At 40.3% G+C, this 16090-nt stretch overlaps 1 protein-coding gene across 1 annotated transcript in view; it reads left to right on the forward strand.

Moving 5' to 3' along the window:
• Window positions 1–16090, forward strand: part of PER3 (period circadian regulator 3) — a 59968-nt gene that overhangs the window by 13793 nt on the left and 30085 nt on the right. The window contains 6 exon segments of the mRNA XM_045064929.1: window positions 1508–1614; window positions 1879–2035; window positions 5956–6061; window positions 6937–7066; window positions 7068–7246; window positions 7507–7633. Of these exon segments, the coding sequence (XP_044920864.1) occupies window positions 1508–1614; window positions 1879–2035; window positions 5956–6061; window positions 6937–7066; window positions 7068–7246; window positions 7507–7633 (806 nt within the window).

The following is a 16090-nucleotide window of genomic DNA, read 5'->3' on the forward strand; positions in this document are numbered from 1 at the left end:
TTCTTTAAGCCTGGAAAAAATTTATTTCTGAAAATAGAAATATGACAACATTTACATTATGTTTATGTATATCCACATTATGAAACAGATGTCTAGCCATTTGCATGTTTGATTTGTTAGCTTGAAGTTTATGTTTCAATGTAAGGATCTTGCGTGTTCTACTTATACAGTTTGCAAATTGTGTTTGATTTGACAGTAGTCTGCTTTAGGTAAGTCAGGAATTGGTGTTCCATGTTACACAGGAGGACAGTGAACCTGGACATGGTATGTGATTGTCCTCAAAAGGAGACCAAAACTCTAACTCTGGCCTCCAGCTCCTGTACCAACATGATTTCCATCAGACAAGTGCTTTCCTAAAATACCTTTCGATGAAATGTTTCTTAGTCTGAAGTGAAGGGAAAAACAAAAGGAGAAATAAGAAGTGGTTTGTTTGTTTTTTTTTTTTTTGTAAAGCTAAGTTTACTTAATTTAAAGCATCAGTCATTTTGAACTCATGTCTTTTTTACTTTTTTTTGGTATTAAAGTGCTCTTAAAGAATCATGATAGCAGATAGTAGTCATTGCTTATTGTTTTTTAATACTTTTATTTGGAAAAATAAATACTGTTATCCCCTGTTGAGTACCCTCTGTTTCTTCCCATGTTTATTTTTGAATTTACTTATTCACGAAATCAGAAAATCAGGCATTCAGTGCACCAGGGCACATGGAAGTGGAAACCAACAAAGTCAAAATGGTTGGCACAGTTATGATAGCTTTTCATTTTGATTTTTAAAAAATCTTACCATCTGAAAATAGGTTTATTTAATAATAGGTACCCTGAAACTAAACAGTAATTGATGAAATACTTTGTATCATGGAATCTGTAGGGAGTAAGAATATTTAGCTGCAGATACCCTGGTAATGGCTTAAATTCATTGTATTAGAAACTGATTGTGAAAACACTCATGGAGTCCGTTCTTTCAACTTGACCATGAGAGCTATGCATTCACTGCCTTCCTGTGAAGCTGCATTCTGCACATGTCTTTGTGTTCCTGGTGTCTGTCTGTTTCTACCTTCTGGAAGACACTGTTTCTGCACAGTTTTAATCGTGCTGGATAAATGTGCACCCTGATTTATTCACTTAACACCATCAGCATTCTTCTGCATTGCGATGTAACCTTTGTAAACTTTGTAAATTGGGAGGGGTGTCTGAGACCATTGTGGAACTTGCTAAAAATACAGATTTCTGGTCTTACTCCAGAAACTGATTTAGTTAGCCAGTAGTGAGACTGTGAATCATTTTCTAGAAAGTTCCATAGGCGACTTCAACACATGTCCAGTGCCCAGCATCTCTTAGATTGTGGAACCATTTCCCCACGACCCCTTTTATAAATGCTGGAATGATATCTTCTGCATGCCTTTTCTTTTTCATAGGTAGAATTAAGTTAAAAAGTATTGTTGAAAGTGTATAAAGTCTGAAAATTACTTGCTGCATGTAACACGCTATCTGTGCTCTATCTCTATCCCAGAGCAGTGCCTTTGCTGGGTTATCTACCTCAGGATCTAATGGGAACATCCGTTTTAGCTTATCTGCATCCAGAAGATCATTCTCTCATGCTCACTGTACACCAAAAAGGTAATGACCTGCTTCTTTATAGGAGGAAGATTTTCTGTAACGACTCCTCTGCTCTAATTTTTCATTTCATTTCATGTTAGAGCTTCTCATAAACTCTTTATCTCTAGAGTTCAACCTTTAACAAGTGAGCACTGTGTTGAAGCTGCTAAAACTATTTTTTTTCTGTATTGACATCTGAAGAACTTACAAATAAATTCCTAGAAAAAATATTTGCACTAAATATGCATTCAATAAATTCTAATCTTGTGGTATTATCTTCTACAGTCTTGAAGTATGCAGGCCACCCTCCCTTTGAATACTTACCCATCCGATTTTGTACCCAAAATGGAGATTATGTCATCTTGGACTCCAGCTGGTCCAGCTTTGTGAACCCATGGAGCCGGAAGGTGTCTTTCATCATTGGTCGGCATAAAGTTCGAACGTAAGTCAGTCAGTGTTCATGGTTCTAGAAGACCGTTCTTACCATTCTTACCAAATAGTATTCTTCCACACATGACTCCCTTTGACTCAGTTGACACATAACTAAATAAGGCACAGATTTTTTTTTTTTTTTTTGGTCTGCCAAGGACCTTGAAAGATTTCTACCTCTTTGCCCTCATGATTACCTTATGGAAACAGTCTAAGGAAATGGGCCTAAATATAGAAGAGCTTTATAAAGAAAAGATATATTGCACCATGTTCAATCATAATGGCAGACTTAGAGTAGCTTATATGTCAATCATTAAGTTCTAGACTATTTGTTTGACATGTTGTATAATTGGCCAAAGGAAATTTTTCCAAAGATTATATAACATGAGAAATATATATCAGATTTAAAAGGCAGCATACAAAATTGTTTATACTGTATGAATATAAATGTGTTCAAATGACACATAAACACTGTGAAGTAGGAAGAAGAAGAAAGGAAATAAAATACAAATTTTGACTCTGTGTAGGGTAATGGGGTGAGGTGTCTTTTGTGTGTGTGGGTTTTTTTTCTTTTCTGAATTTTAAAGTTCTCTTTAGTGACCATGTAAACCATTTTATATCAGCTTCTGCTGTCAAATTCCACTTATTTATGTCCATTTTATCAAATCTTTATTTTTAAAAATTAGATGCTTTAGTTTTTCTTTTCCTGACAACATGGCTGACTCTAGCCTCTTTGATTACTGTTACTTGTCCAGTGGCCCACCTCTCTTGGAGCCTAAAATACTCCCAGTCCCTTGCCTTTTTGGCTTAAAATTAAAATTGACCTGTAAATTTCTCAGCTGGGCCATAGGTTCCCCTGTGGTATCTTTTGGGGTTTTTTTTTTTTAAGCATGGAAATTGTACTTAACTCTTTAGAATCATGCTAAGGTTGAGAAATCATGTCTTTTGTGTTTTGTCATACAGCTTTGTGCACATAAGCATAAAACTGAAAACATAGGTGTACCAGTTAAGACTTATTTTGTTGTGTTTTAATACTACATAATACAAGATACCTAACAATGGTGAAAAATGGTCCCAAGGTCCTCCTAGGTCTTTGTGCTTTGGGATTGGCTTCTCAGTAGAGCAGGTCTAGAACCTAATAGGAGAAAAGGGCTCCTTGCTGCCCTAACTCAAGAGACCAACTTCTGCTAGAAAACTCATGTAGTAACTAGGATCAGAAATATGACTGCCAAGTCAGTGTTATTCATGTTGGCCAGAAAGGACCCTTTTTTTTCCTGGTAAGGAAATCTGTAGGGAAAGGAAAATAAAATCAGGTGGTTGCTTAGTAGGACTATAGGAAACCCTAGAGCAAGTACGATTGCTCTCATGAGGTGTCCCCTGGGTGTCTGTCCATTGGTCTTTGTGCCCTCCCCGTCAGTGCCAGAGCCATGTCCTAGATGCCCCAATTGTCCGTTCAGTGTAATTACATGACATATGAAATTAACTGATAACGTAAGTACTCACAGTGTTTGCAATTAAAAAAAAATCCTATCAGCATTTTCACCTCAATTTCCAGGATGATGTGAGGGAAAAATTTAGAGTCTAGTAAATGTTCATTGCTCTTTTGAAATAATCATCCATTATATTTATACAACTGTTTTTACGAGTACTTATGTGTCACCTGCTATGCTGGGCATTGTGCTAGACTCTGAGACTAAGATGGTAGAACACACAGACATCATCTCCCCTGACCTGGGGCCCACAGTGCAGTGGGACCTAGAAATGGCATGTTGAGTGGAGTTTTGGCAAGTGTGAGGTTGAAATGGGAACAATGAGGGGGTACAGTGAGGGTGTTCAGCAGGGAACCTAGCCACCTCTCTGTGGGCATCCTCCAGATAATATCTATATACTTGGCGACAGAGTAACTTGTGTAGAGGTCACTTGAGGAGGAGGTTGGGAAGTGGAGAGAAGAACTAGGTTTTCTCCCTGACTCCTCAAGCAGTATCCTTCCATAGCCAGTGGCCTAGCACTCCATGGCATTTGCCACTTTAGGGTCAAGACTGGATCTCCACAGCCTGCACATTCATTATCTCGAGTTATGTGATTACTGACTAAAGGTACAACCTGGTTTTGTAGAAAGCTTCACAGACAGGAATAGATCTCACAACACAAAGTAGTTGGTTCTATTTCTGTTCCAGAATTTCATTTGACAAGCAAACCAAATGTTTCTGGAATGTATCAAGCTCATAGTGCATAGCCATATTTATCATGGGTCAGATGTAACCTCACCCCCCACTCCCGGCCAAGACTGCTCCTTCACTGATGGATTCATTCTTCTATGTGCCTGGCACAGCTGGAGGTACCAGAGAGGTGAACACAGCAGGCCAGAGAGACTGGCCCCACAGAGCTCACGTGCCAATGGGAAGCTGAGGAGAACGGGTAGCAGACGGGACAAGGGGGTGCTGTGTACAGTGTGTCAGGTGGTGCATTCAAGCACAGTTTGCCATGTATATTCCACATACATCATGCTGTGTTGATAACTATCGGTGGGCACAACCCACGGTCTGCATGCTAAAGAAGACATTGCCATGGGGCTCTGTCTCCAAAGGCAGAGCTCTACCTGACTACTTTTATGACACTGGTAATTAATAATTATTTCAATCTTTGGGAAAGTATCTCAGTTCTTAGGGAATTGAGTTGTGTGTCAAAAGTTGTGAGAAACAGCAGGGTGGTAGAATAGAAGAGGGAAGGCACTGGCTTTGGAGTCAGGCATGTAGATTCAAACCCTGACTGCTGCTTTTCAGGTATGAGTGTCAGCAAGTGACCCAACCTCTCTGGCATCATGATGATTCTTGCTTCTTAATTCCTGAGTTGTGGGGACTCAGGAGATGACATGTCTAACTTAGTGTATCACGTTAATAGTATTTGAGTTACTGAGGTACTGAGAGGCGATACACTGTGGTGGCAAAAGTGTACTCCAAAGCCTAGACTCTGGACCCTTCATGAATACCTGTTTAGACTTTACCAGCTAGGTGACTTCGAGAAGTTTTCAGCTCCAGTGAAGGAGAGCACTTGGAATGGTGCCTGGCACACTGTAAGGGTTTAGAAAATGTTATTCTTGCTGTATAAAAGTGGCATGGTTCCTGTCACATAGAAGGTCCTTAATGAATGTCATTTTCTTCTCTGTGATGTTTTCTGCTGGCACATCTAACTCGTGCTGTGTTCAGGTCATGGTTTTGAAATGCTCTGGTGTAAACAAGACTGCAGGTTTTGACAGCCACGGTTGCACCAAGAGTTGGGTTGCTGAAGTGATTAGGTATGTTAAACATCCAATGTTGTTTGGCGGACCTAGGGCCTTAAAAAATTTCTACAATAGGTTACTCAGTTAAACTTTGAGACCAGTAGTTGTTGCAGATATTTTGGTATCTAAAGAGGTTACTCCTCACTGACTTTAGATTTCTGCAAAACAATGCCGACATAGATGTCGAAAGATTAGCGCTCTAGGGGACCCAAAGTAGCCTCATAACATCTTAGTTTTTTTGTTTGTTTGTTTGTTTGTTTTTGCCTCCACGGATGGGATTTAGCTTTATATTTTCTTTCTTTTTTTTTTTAAAGATTTTATTTGTCAGAGACAGAGGGAGAGAGAGTGAGCGAGCACAGGCAGACAGAGAGGCAGGCAGAGGCAGAGGGAGAAGCAGGCTCTCTGCCGAGCAAGGAGCCTGATGTGGGACTCGATCCCAGGACCCTGGGATCATGACCTGAGCTGAAGGCAGCTGCTTAACCAACTGAGCCACCCAGGCGTCCCATAGCTTTATATTTTCTATTTGAAGTCAAAGAGTTGCTTTGTACAAGTATAGATTTATTATTTGAACATTCTGTTTAAAAATCACTTTAGACTTCATTATAAATTAATTTTGAATTGCCTGACCCCATCTTCTGCTTGGCATTTCGCAGGAGTCCGCTGAATGAGGATGTTTTTGCTACCAGAAAAAGGAAGACAAACAGTCATGACAAAGACATAACAGAACTACAAGAACAAATTCACAAACTTCTCTTACAGGTAAAGTGAGATTTTAAAAAAGCAAACACAGAATTTCCATGATCGTGTTGTAACAGTCGATCTTAGCGAAGTGACCTCGCAAAAAAATACACCACAAGGGGGTAGAAATCTTCACGCCCTGCATTCTGGGAATTTTTATCTTCCTAGTTTTGTCGTCAGCTTCTTATTCATCTTGTTTTCCTTCTACTGAGAGGAGTAAATGCACAGCACATTCTTGTAGGATCGCCCTCTAACCGAGCAAACCAAGCCGGCAGGGAAGACAGGGAAGCGGTTCCTAAACCAGAGCCGCCGTCTTGTTTCCCGACCGGTACCGTTGCACGGAGCTGCAGGGCTGGGCTGCAGCATTTTTAAAAAAAATGATTCCGATTTTAAAGGTGGGGACCCAGGGATGGCAGGTCTCTGCGTCTGGCTGTTACAAGGCGGGCGCGGGGAAAACCACCTGTCGAAAACAAGTGCCAACAACGATTCCTGCTGGAGCTTCCATTAATAAACCGGTAGCCGCGAGCCCGCTAGTTTCCAGACGGGAGTTCACGAGTGATGTTCCGGAGCGAAGCTTGGGGTCTGTTGCATTTCTCCCGTCCGTTCTCAGCTTGGCACAGGGTTTATTTCGTGGTTTGTCACCTCCGTTCTCTGCGGCTTTCTAAAGACTCGCTGTTCTGGAAGCGCCCGCGTAGACTAGAAAACGAGGCCCTGCCCCGAGAAGCTCCGGAAGGCGAGGACGGGCTCTTTCTGTCAGCAGCCCAGTCAGGGGCGGCCGCCTCCGCCCGGGCGCAGGGTATCAGGGAGGCCGCGGCAGTGTAAGCTCTGAGGGGGCGGCTGCCGCTCTCCGCCCGGCGGCGTCGCCAGAACTCGAGCGCGGCTCCTCCTTCCTTCAGCCGGTTCACAGAGGCGCCTCCAGCGGCTTCGGAAGCCTGGGCGGCAGCGGCTCCCACGCGCCCTGCGTCCGCCTCGCGGCGTCCAGGAAGTCCAGCGGGCCCCGCGCCGAGGCCGCGCCGGGAACCGGTACGTGAGCGACGTCGTGCGTCCGTGTGCATGCGTGCGCGCGCACGCGACGTCCTGTCCGTCTCCTACCGGGTGCTGCGAAACGAGATGGGAGCGCGTCTGCCCCTCAGCGCGGGGACTCCTGCCGTATGTTCCTGGCCCGCTGGGACCGTGTTTGAGGAGCAGACGTTCTCGTCCATTTTGGTTTGCAAACTGCCTGTAGAAGGAAATTCGCACCTTCGGGAGGGGCTGCTCGGGGTTCTCGCGGGCCTTCTCGCAGCTACCGTGCTGGGAAGGGGAGTGTGGAGCGGGTCGCGGCGCAGCGGGACAGCGAGTGAACGCGGTTCCCGCGCCTCTCATGGCCCGGGAGAGCCGGAAGGGACACGTGTTCTTTTACTGGGCTTATTGTCTCGCTTTTGATTTTCTAATGTTTGAAACGTATTCTGTCGTTCTTTTTCTCGAAGTTGCCTCCGCAGCAGGTGTGCGCCAGTGGAAACAAAACTACGACTCTGGGACAGCAGCTCTACGTGGAGTCAACGGCCAAGCCCCCAGATACGCGGGTGACAGGGACGCGCCCGGGACGGCTTGGCGGTGAGTCAGCGGGGCAGCCCCCAACCTGTGCCCGCGGGCCCGCCCTCTTCTGCGTGGGCGTGGCGCGTGCGAGCACAACGCCGCCCCCAGTGCTGCGGCCCTTCACGCCGACTTGCGGGTGATGGTGGTAATGATGCTGGTGGTCGCGGCAAATGCTGCTCTGAAAGCCAAACGGCATAGAGAGTGATCTCCGCGTATTTCCACTGAAGAACTCATGTTTCTGATAATACAGATTCGTAGACCACCCCTGCCTCCCCCGACCATGAGGCATCTGTCAACCGAAAGGGTTAATTTTACAGTGCGGCTCTAGTGATCCCTTCCTGTCCTTAACAACAAATGAATATTTATGATCTAAATTGAATGAAAAACTAGGGACTCTTTTTTTTTTTTGGATGCACGTTTACTTTTCTCACATATGAGGTAAGGAACATTCCAGAGGAATTGGATCACTCATGATAACTGACGTTTTTTAGAAAAATCAGCCTGCTCGCCTTATATATATAGTAGAGGAAAGATCTATAATGTAGAGATCAAATTACATTAACTTTTTAGTTTAGCTGTCTTTCCCTTCATTTGTCTTCCCGAATGTTAATATAAGTTTGGAAGCCTTTATTGGTTTGTCCCCCGAATGTTATTAATGGTCTCTATCATTGTCAGATGGGGGTATTTTACACAGTAGGGGTGAAATTCTCTTAAGGCCAATAAAATTTTTTAAAAATAGTAGCTATATTTTTCAAGTCTTGTCATGATTCACAAAACAAAAACGTCCACCTGCTGTTATAGATGATATCATGAGGAGCTCCTAGGCAGCCTCTGGATAGACCATGTCCAGTCTTTGAGAGTTTTTTGTCTCCTTGATAGGGAGTTTAACATACTACTTGTCTCTTTTGCCATGGATATAAGGGCATGAGATAGACACAATAACTTTTTTTTTTTTTTTGGTCCCTTGAAACCATCCAATTCCCTCTCTGCAAAAGAATTTGTGTATCTTCTTTGCTGTTTATTGTTAACCCATGTCCTAGCACTGGAACTTCTTTAGGGGTATTTGAAGGCTAAAATTTCTAAATGTTTTCTTTATTGTCTGGTCCACTTTGTGCTGCTCACTGCTGCTTGGGCCTAGGACCTCATGTTAGGTCCACGATTTTATGTCCTGACTTCTGTGTTTCTTGTCAGAGTACAAATTGTTTCTCACCTTCTGCTTTGTTCCAGTTCTTATCATCTACCATTAGTCTGCAAATGCTATCAGTACCATGGTGTGAAGGCCATGTTTTTAAGCAGACACCAATATTCCATCATTTGCCATTTTATAAAATTCAAGCTATAACTAATTCTGTGTATTTATGATGCTGTTGTAGAGAATGATACCTACTTAGGAGAATAATACCTACTTAGTTATTTGACTCTAACACATAGCATATGACTTTTGGGGAAAAGGGAAAATCTGCCATTTGATACTGTTTGGGGGGAACTAGTGTTACTTGGGCATGATTTTATTAATATTTTAAGACCTACAAGTTTAAAGAGCTAGTAAAATTTTATTACTTCTTACTCAAGAAAAACAAGTATGTAACTGAAAGATAAAATGTTGTAATTTAAATATTAGAAATAGCACAAATCATGAGGAAAATACTGAATAATCATTGTATACATGTTCTATATACAGGGTGTCAGAGCCAACAAGAACATAAGTTTTTAAATTTGTATTTTCACTTTTCTTATGAGGGCAGGTTTGGTTTTAAAATAGAATGAGAAGGGAAATTTTAGAAGTTAATATGGAAAGGCAAGGAGTAATGAAGATAAAAAGCCCTTTCATCAGTTACAGATACTGATGCCAGCTTCCAGAAGCAGTTGGGGAACCTGGGGAAAACGGACTATTTCACTTCTAGAGTGTCAGTGCCTGACGGAGAAACATTGATCCATGAACTGAACTCATTCAGGGTGAGTGTGCTTTGGTTTGTGGTCAAGGAGAACTGGAAAGAGCATCATTCCAAATGGACAAGGGAAAAAAGCCATATGGCAATAAGTTCATGAGCTTTCTTGAACCCGTCAGTGTGCTAAGGCTCCGGGGTAGCCAATAGGCCTAAAATCTAAGGGGGACACATGCATGTAGGGAGATGTGAGATCACGTCCTGGATACTGGTGCATCAGCTGATGGAATCAGTACTCACGAGAGGCACAATGAATGCAAAGGGAAGATCAAAGTCTGCAAGTGGAGCAACGACTGGCAAAGACCCAAAGCTCTGTAGCACACTAGCCACCATGTACGCACAAAGTATCACTAGAACAATTTGAAAGCTGTGATATATGGAGTGAAACCATAGCAACAACAAATCTCAGTCCTGGCCAACAAATTAGGTTAACTTGAACACAGCCCCAGCAGAAGGAGAGGCATGTGCAGTCTCTGCTGTCTTATCAAGATGGTTAGTTTTCAACAAATTATGAATCATATGTAAGGGCAAAGGAGAAAACCCCCAAAAGACAAAGCAGTCATCAGAACAAGAGTCAGACATGACACAGCTGTTGGAAACGATCTGACAGAGAATTTAAAGTAACTACAAATAATACATTAAAGGCTCTAATGGACAGTAAGCAACATGCAAAACCACATAGGTAATCATAGCATAGCGATGGAAAGGATCAAATGGAGACATTAGAGATGCACATATACATCTGATGGGCACTCAACACAACCAAGAAAAGAATCGGTAATCTTGAAGATAGATTACATAGAAATTACACAAACTTGGGGCACCTGGGTGGCTTAGTGGGTTAAAGACTCTGCCGTCGGCTCAGGCCATGATCCCAGGGTTCTGGGATCGAGCCCCGCATTGGGCTTCTCTGCTCAGCAGAGAGACAGCTTCCTCCTCTCTCTCTGCCTGCCTCTCTGCTTACTTGTGATCTTTGTCTGTCAAATAAATAAAAATCTTAAAAAAAAAAAAAAAAAGAATTGTTAGATTTAAAAAATATATATATATACAAACTGAAACACAGAAAGAAACATACAGAATAGAGCTCTCAGAATTTGGAGACACGATCAAATGATCTAACTTAAGAGTGATTGGAATCCCAGAAGAAATACTTGAAATGATGGTCAAGAATTTCCCACAGATATGAAGAACATCAAATAGTGTGAATACAAAAATAAGAAAGAAAAACCAATCACAAAATAAAAATACTACGTACTTGAAAAAAGGAAAAAACCACCACATACTTGGAAATATATTCAAACTGCTGAAAACAGAAGCAAAGAGGATATCATGAAGCCAGCCAGAGCAACAAAGACAGACTACATACAGAGAAAGATAAGAATTAGAGAAGACATTTCTTTAGACACCATGTATACTAGAAGACCAAATGTCTTCAGAGGAAAAATAAAACTGCTAGCTCAGAATTCTCTACCTAGTGGAAAGTATCTTTCAGAAATGAAGGAGATAAAATTTCTCAAACAAAAGTGGGGAGGGAGGAATGTATTGCCAGCAGATCTCTTCTGTGAGAAACACTAAGGGAATTTCTAAAGATGGAAGGAATACAGTACCAGATGTAAAACTTGTATCGGCACAACAAAATGAAAAGAACTGGGAATGGAATTAATGAAGATATTTTATTTTTTACTTATTTTTAGTTGCTCTAGAAGGATCGGGAGAGGCACTGGGAATGTGCTGCTATGGAATCCTTACACCAGAAGTCAAATGTTGAATTAAGAGTCCTTAAAGGTATATGTTGTGAACTTTAGAACAATCATTAGAACTGATTTCTAAAGAAGTATAAATAATGTCAGGAGGAGATAAAGTGGAATTTAAAACATTCAATACAAAACGAGGTAGAAAATAAACACCCAGATGAAATAAATGGAAAACTGCTAACAAAGTGGCATATTTTAATTCCGTTGTTTCAGTAATCACATTGAATGTGAATGTTCTCAGTGTACCAGCTGGGAGACTCAAATTGTCAATTGTATGAAAAAAAAAAATAAGAGGCAGCTGCATAGTATCTGCAAGAACCCATTTTGCAAATAAAAACATAGGGTAAAAGCAAAAGCTTAGAAAAGATATGCATACTAACAGGAATCCAAAGAAAGCTGGAAAGCTGTATTCATATGAGGTAGTGTAGACTTTAGGACAAGCAACATTATCAGGGTTTCAGGGATATTGCATGACAACAGAGGGGTTGATTATCTGAGAGCATGTAACCGTTCTAAAAGTTTATGCACTGACCACCAGAGCTTCAAAATACATGAGTTGTAAACACTGATGAAGACTTTGAAAAATAAATCTGTAGTGGTATTAGAGACTATAATTCACCTCTCTCTGTAATTGATAAAACAAGTGGACAGAAGATCAGTAAAGATGCAGAAGACCTGAACACTGCTGTCAACAAGATTGGTGTAATGGACCTTTATGGAACACCTCAACTGACAATGCGATGCTTATTTTTTCCAAGGGCAGATGGACCATTATCAAAATAGTCCTTATTCTGGGCCATCATACAAGCCTTAGCAATTTTTTAAAAATATAAATCAGACCAAATATATTCTCTGACCTAATGGATTAAACTAGAAATCAGTAACAGGAAGGTTTATCTAGAAAATGCCATATGTTTGGAAATTAAAGACCATACCTCTGAATGACCCACAGGTCAAGGCCTTAAGGGAAGTAAAAACATTTTGAAAAGAATGAATTGAAAACAACAACAACAAATTTGTGGAATACAGCTAAAACAGTGCTTAAAGGGAGATTTATGTAGCATTAAGTGGCTTTATGGGAAAAAGAAGAAAGGTTTCAAATCAATAATCTAAGCTTCCTCCTTAAGAAACAAGAGCAAGAAGAGCAACTTAAATCCAAGGACAGCAGAAGGAAAGAAATCATAAAAACCAAATGTCAATGGAATTGAGAGCAGAAATCATTAAGAGAAAATTAATGAAATTGAGAGCTGATAAAATTAACAAAACTTTAGCCATACTGAATAAGAAAAGAAGACAGAAATCCCCACTATTGGGAATGAAAGACCCTGTAGGTGTTAAAGGGACTACAAACTACTCTATTCCTATCACTTTGGTCTATTAAATAACTTAAAGAACCTATCAACTCAGTGAAAAAGAAACCGCTAGAATAGACATATCTACTACAGATATGGAATTGAAGTTAAATACTTTCCCAAAAGAAAACTCTAGGCCCAGTTGGTTTCACTGGAGAATTCTATCAAACATTCAAGGAAGAAATAATGCCAGTTTTTACATAATCTTTTTCAGAAAATAGAAGACAGAAGAAAATAGAAGAAGGCAGTTTGAAAAGGAAACTCCGGGACTCCTTTTATGAGCCCATTATTACCTTAATACTGAAACAAGATAAATACAATTCAAGAAAACTACAGACCAGGATCCATTGCCAACATATTTGTAAAATCCCCAGTTACATATCACCAAATCAAAACCAGTAATGTATAAAAAGGAGAAATATATTACAACCAAGTAAGAGTTATCCTAGGAATGCAAGGCTGGTCCATTATGTGAAAGTCAGCTACATTTATTGACCATATTAATAGAATTAAAAAAGACAAACCCAACAGGTTATTTTAATAGATGGAGAAAAAGCATGTGACAAATTGAACACCCACACATGATAAATGCTCAAAAATTAGAAGTGGAAAAGGGATTTCATTAACCTAACAAAAAAGGAATCTACAAAAAACCTATAGCTAACATTATGCTTGATGGTGAGAGAATGCTTCCACCCTAACCTGGAGAATAGGTGAAGGGTATCCACTAACCACATCTTAACATCAAACTGAAAGTCCTGCAGTGCAATAGACAAGAGAAATAAAAGACATAACAGATTGGAAAGGAAAAAATAAAACTCTATTTGCAGATGACAGGATTGTCTAACAGAAAAATTCCAAAGAATCTATAAGAAAGCTTCTACTGACTTTAGCAAGGTTATAAATACATGGTCAACATATAAGACCAGTTAAAGTTCTATGTACTAACAAGGAACAATTGGAACAGAATTTTTTTAATTAAACTACTATGTAAATTTTTAATTAAACTATATAAAATACTTATATAAAAAATCCAACAGAATATGTGGAACAATCCATATGCAGAAAACTTCAAGACACTGATAAAAAGAAAAACTTCAAAATAAAAAGTACTAAGTAAATGAAAAGATATATCCTGTTCATGGTTTGGAATACACAATATTATCAGTTCTCCCCAGTTTGATCTGTACATTTAATGTCAGAAATTCTAAGTACACTCTCAGCAGGATTTTGTTTATGAATAAGTATCATCAGATGGATCCCCAAACTTCTATGGGGGAAAAAAAAAAAGAACCTAAAACAGCCAAAACCATTTTGAAAAAGAGTAACAGTGTTGGAGGACTCACTTTCTCTGATTTCAGGACTTAACCATGAAGCTACTGTAGTTAAGACAATGTGACACTGGTGAAAAGATCAGTGGACAGATGAGAGAGTTCCAAAACAGACCTGCACAAATACAGTCAGTTTTTGAGGTGCAAGATCAAATCAATGGACAAAAGGTAGCTTTTCAAAAAAAAAAAAAATGCTACTGAACAATGAGATATCCACATATGTAAAATGAGATATCCACATATGTAAAAAATAAACCTCAGCATACTGCTCACATGTTATACAAAAGTTAACTCAAAATTGGTCATAGACCTAAATATAAAACTTAAAACTACAAACTTCTAGAAGAAAACCTAGGAGAAAACCTTTGTGATCTTAGGTTTGGCAAAAAGGTTTTAGATCCGACATCAAAAGTGTGATCCATAAAAAAATTGATGAAGTGGACTTTATAAAAATTAAAAACTTCTTGAAAGACATTGGTAAGACAATATTTACAAGTTATAGATAAAATTAAAGATGTCTTGAAAGATGTTGGTAAGACAATGAAAAGACAATATTTACAAGTTATAGATAAAATTCATATCCTGAATACTTAAAAAAACTGTCAACATTTAACAATGAGTAGATAATCCATTCAAAAAATGGTCAAGAGACCTAACACTTTTCCAGTGAAGTACACACAGATGGCAAATAGCATGGGAAACAACACTCAATTTCAGTTGTTAAGAAGTTAACACCACATGAGAGGGGCACCTGGGTGGCTCAGCGGGTTGAGTGACTGCCTTCGGCTCAGGTCATGATTCTGGAGTCCCGAGATTGAGTCCTGAGTTGGGCTCCCTGCTCATTGGGGAGTCTGCTTCTCCTGCTGACCTCTCCTTTAATGCTCTCTCTCTCAAATAGTAAAATCTTAAAAAACAAACAAACACATGAGATACCTTCACACACCCATTAGAATGGCTAAAAGTAAAAGAAAAAATACTGGGAATACCAAGTTCTGGCAAGAATGCGGAGGAACCAGAGCCCCCAGGCAGTGCTGAAGGCAGTGTGGAATTGTACATCCTCTTTAAAAAGTTTGGCAGTTTTTGGGACACTTGGGTGGCTCAGTTGGTTAAGCATCTGTCTTTGGCTCAGGTCATGATCCTAGGGTCCTGGGATCGAGTCCCACATCAGGCTCCTTGCTCAGTGGGGAGCCTGCTTCTCTCTCTCCCTCTGCCTGCCACTCTACCTGCTTGTGCACACTCTCTTTCTCTGACAAATAAGTAAAATCTTAAAAAAAAAAAAAAGTTTGGCAGTTTCTTATAAATTAAACATACTCTTACCGTATGACTCCGCAATTCCATTCTTATTTACTCAGGTAAAAGAAGAACTCAAATTCACACATGAACTTGTCTGTGTATGTTTATCACAGTTGTTCACACTCATCCCAAATTGGAAACAACCTAGATGTCATTCAACAGTGAATGGATGTATGTAACCGATCTTTAACCATTTTTAAATGTACAGTTTGGTGGCATTAAATCCATTCACCAGTAGGTGAAAGTGTAAGAGAAAGCCTGCATGGCCTCAAAGCGTGACTTTGAAACATTTATTGTTTACATCATGTATTACATGTAAAATAGTAACTTTATGTGGAAGAAACCTGGCAGACAGACCTTAACCAGTGATCAAGGCTGACACACCAGCAGTGAACATGTCAAGGTCATGTCCCCTTGGCGTGAGGTACTGAGAAGGGCACAGCACCTCTGTGGGACTCTTCCCCAAGAGGCAAGGCCTCAGACTCATCATGATAGAACATCAGGGCAACTCAGGTTGAGGGGCATTTCCACAGAATTCCTTTCCTGCACTCTTCACAAGAGTTGAGGTCGGGAAAGACACACTGACAACTGAAATCACTGTGAGACCCCCAGGTTGGACCCTGGAGTGGAAAATTTCACAGAGAAGCTAGTTTCCCCTTCCATTTCTTAGTTTTCTTTGTTCTGGTAATAGTTCTGTAAGGTGTTACATCGGTAGAAGCAGGGTGGGGGGTATACGGGAACTCTACTCTTTCTGTAACCCTCTTCAAGGCTGAAATTATGTAGAAATTAAAAGTATAGG

Source organism: Mustela putorius, unplaced genomic scaffold, assembly GCF_011764305.1.
Source record: "Mustela putorius furo isolate JIRA1106 unplaced genomic scaffold, ASM1176430v1.1 tig00003853_pilon_pilon_pilon, whole genome shotgun sequence".
Lineage (NCBI taxonomy): Eukaryota > Metazoa > Chordata > Mammalia > Carnivora > Mustelidae > Mustela > Mustela putorius.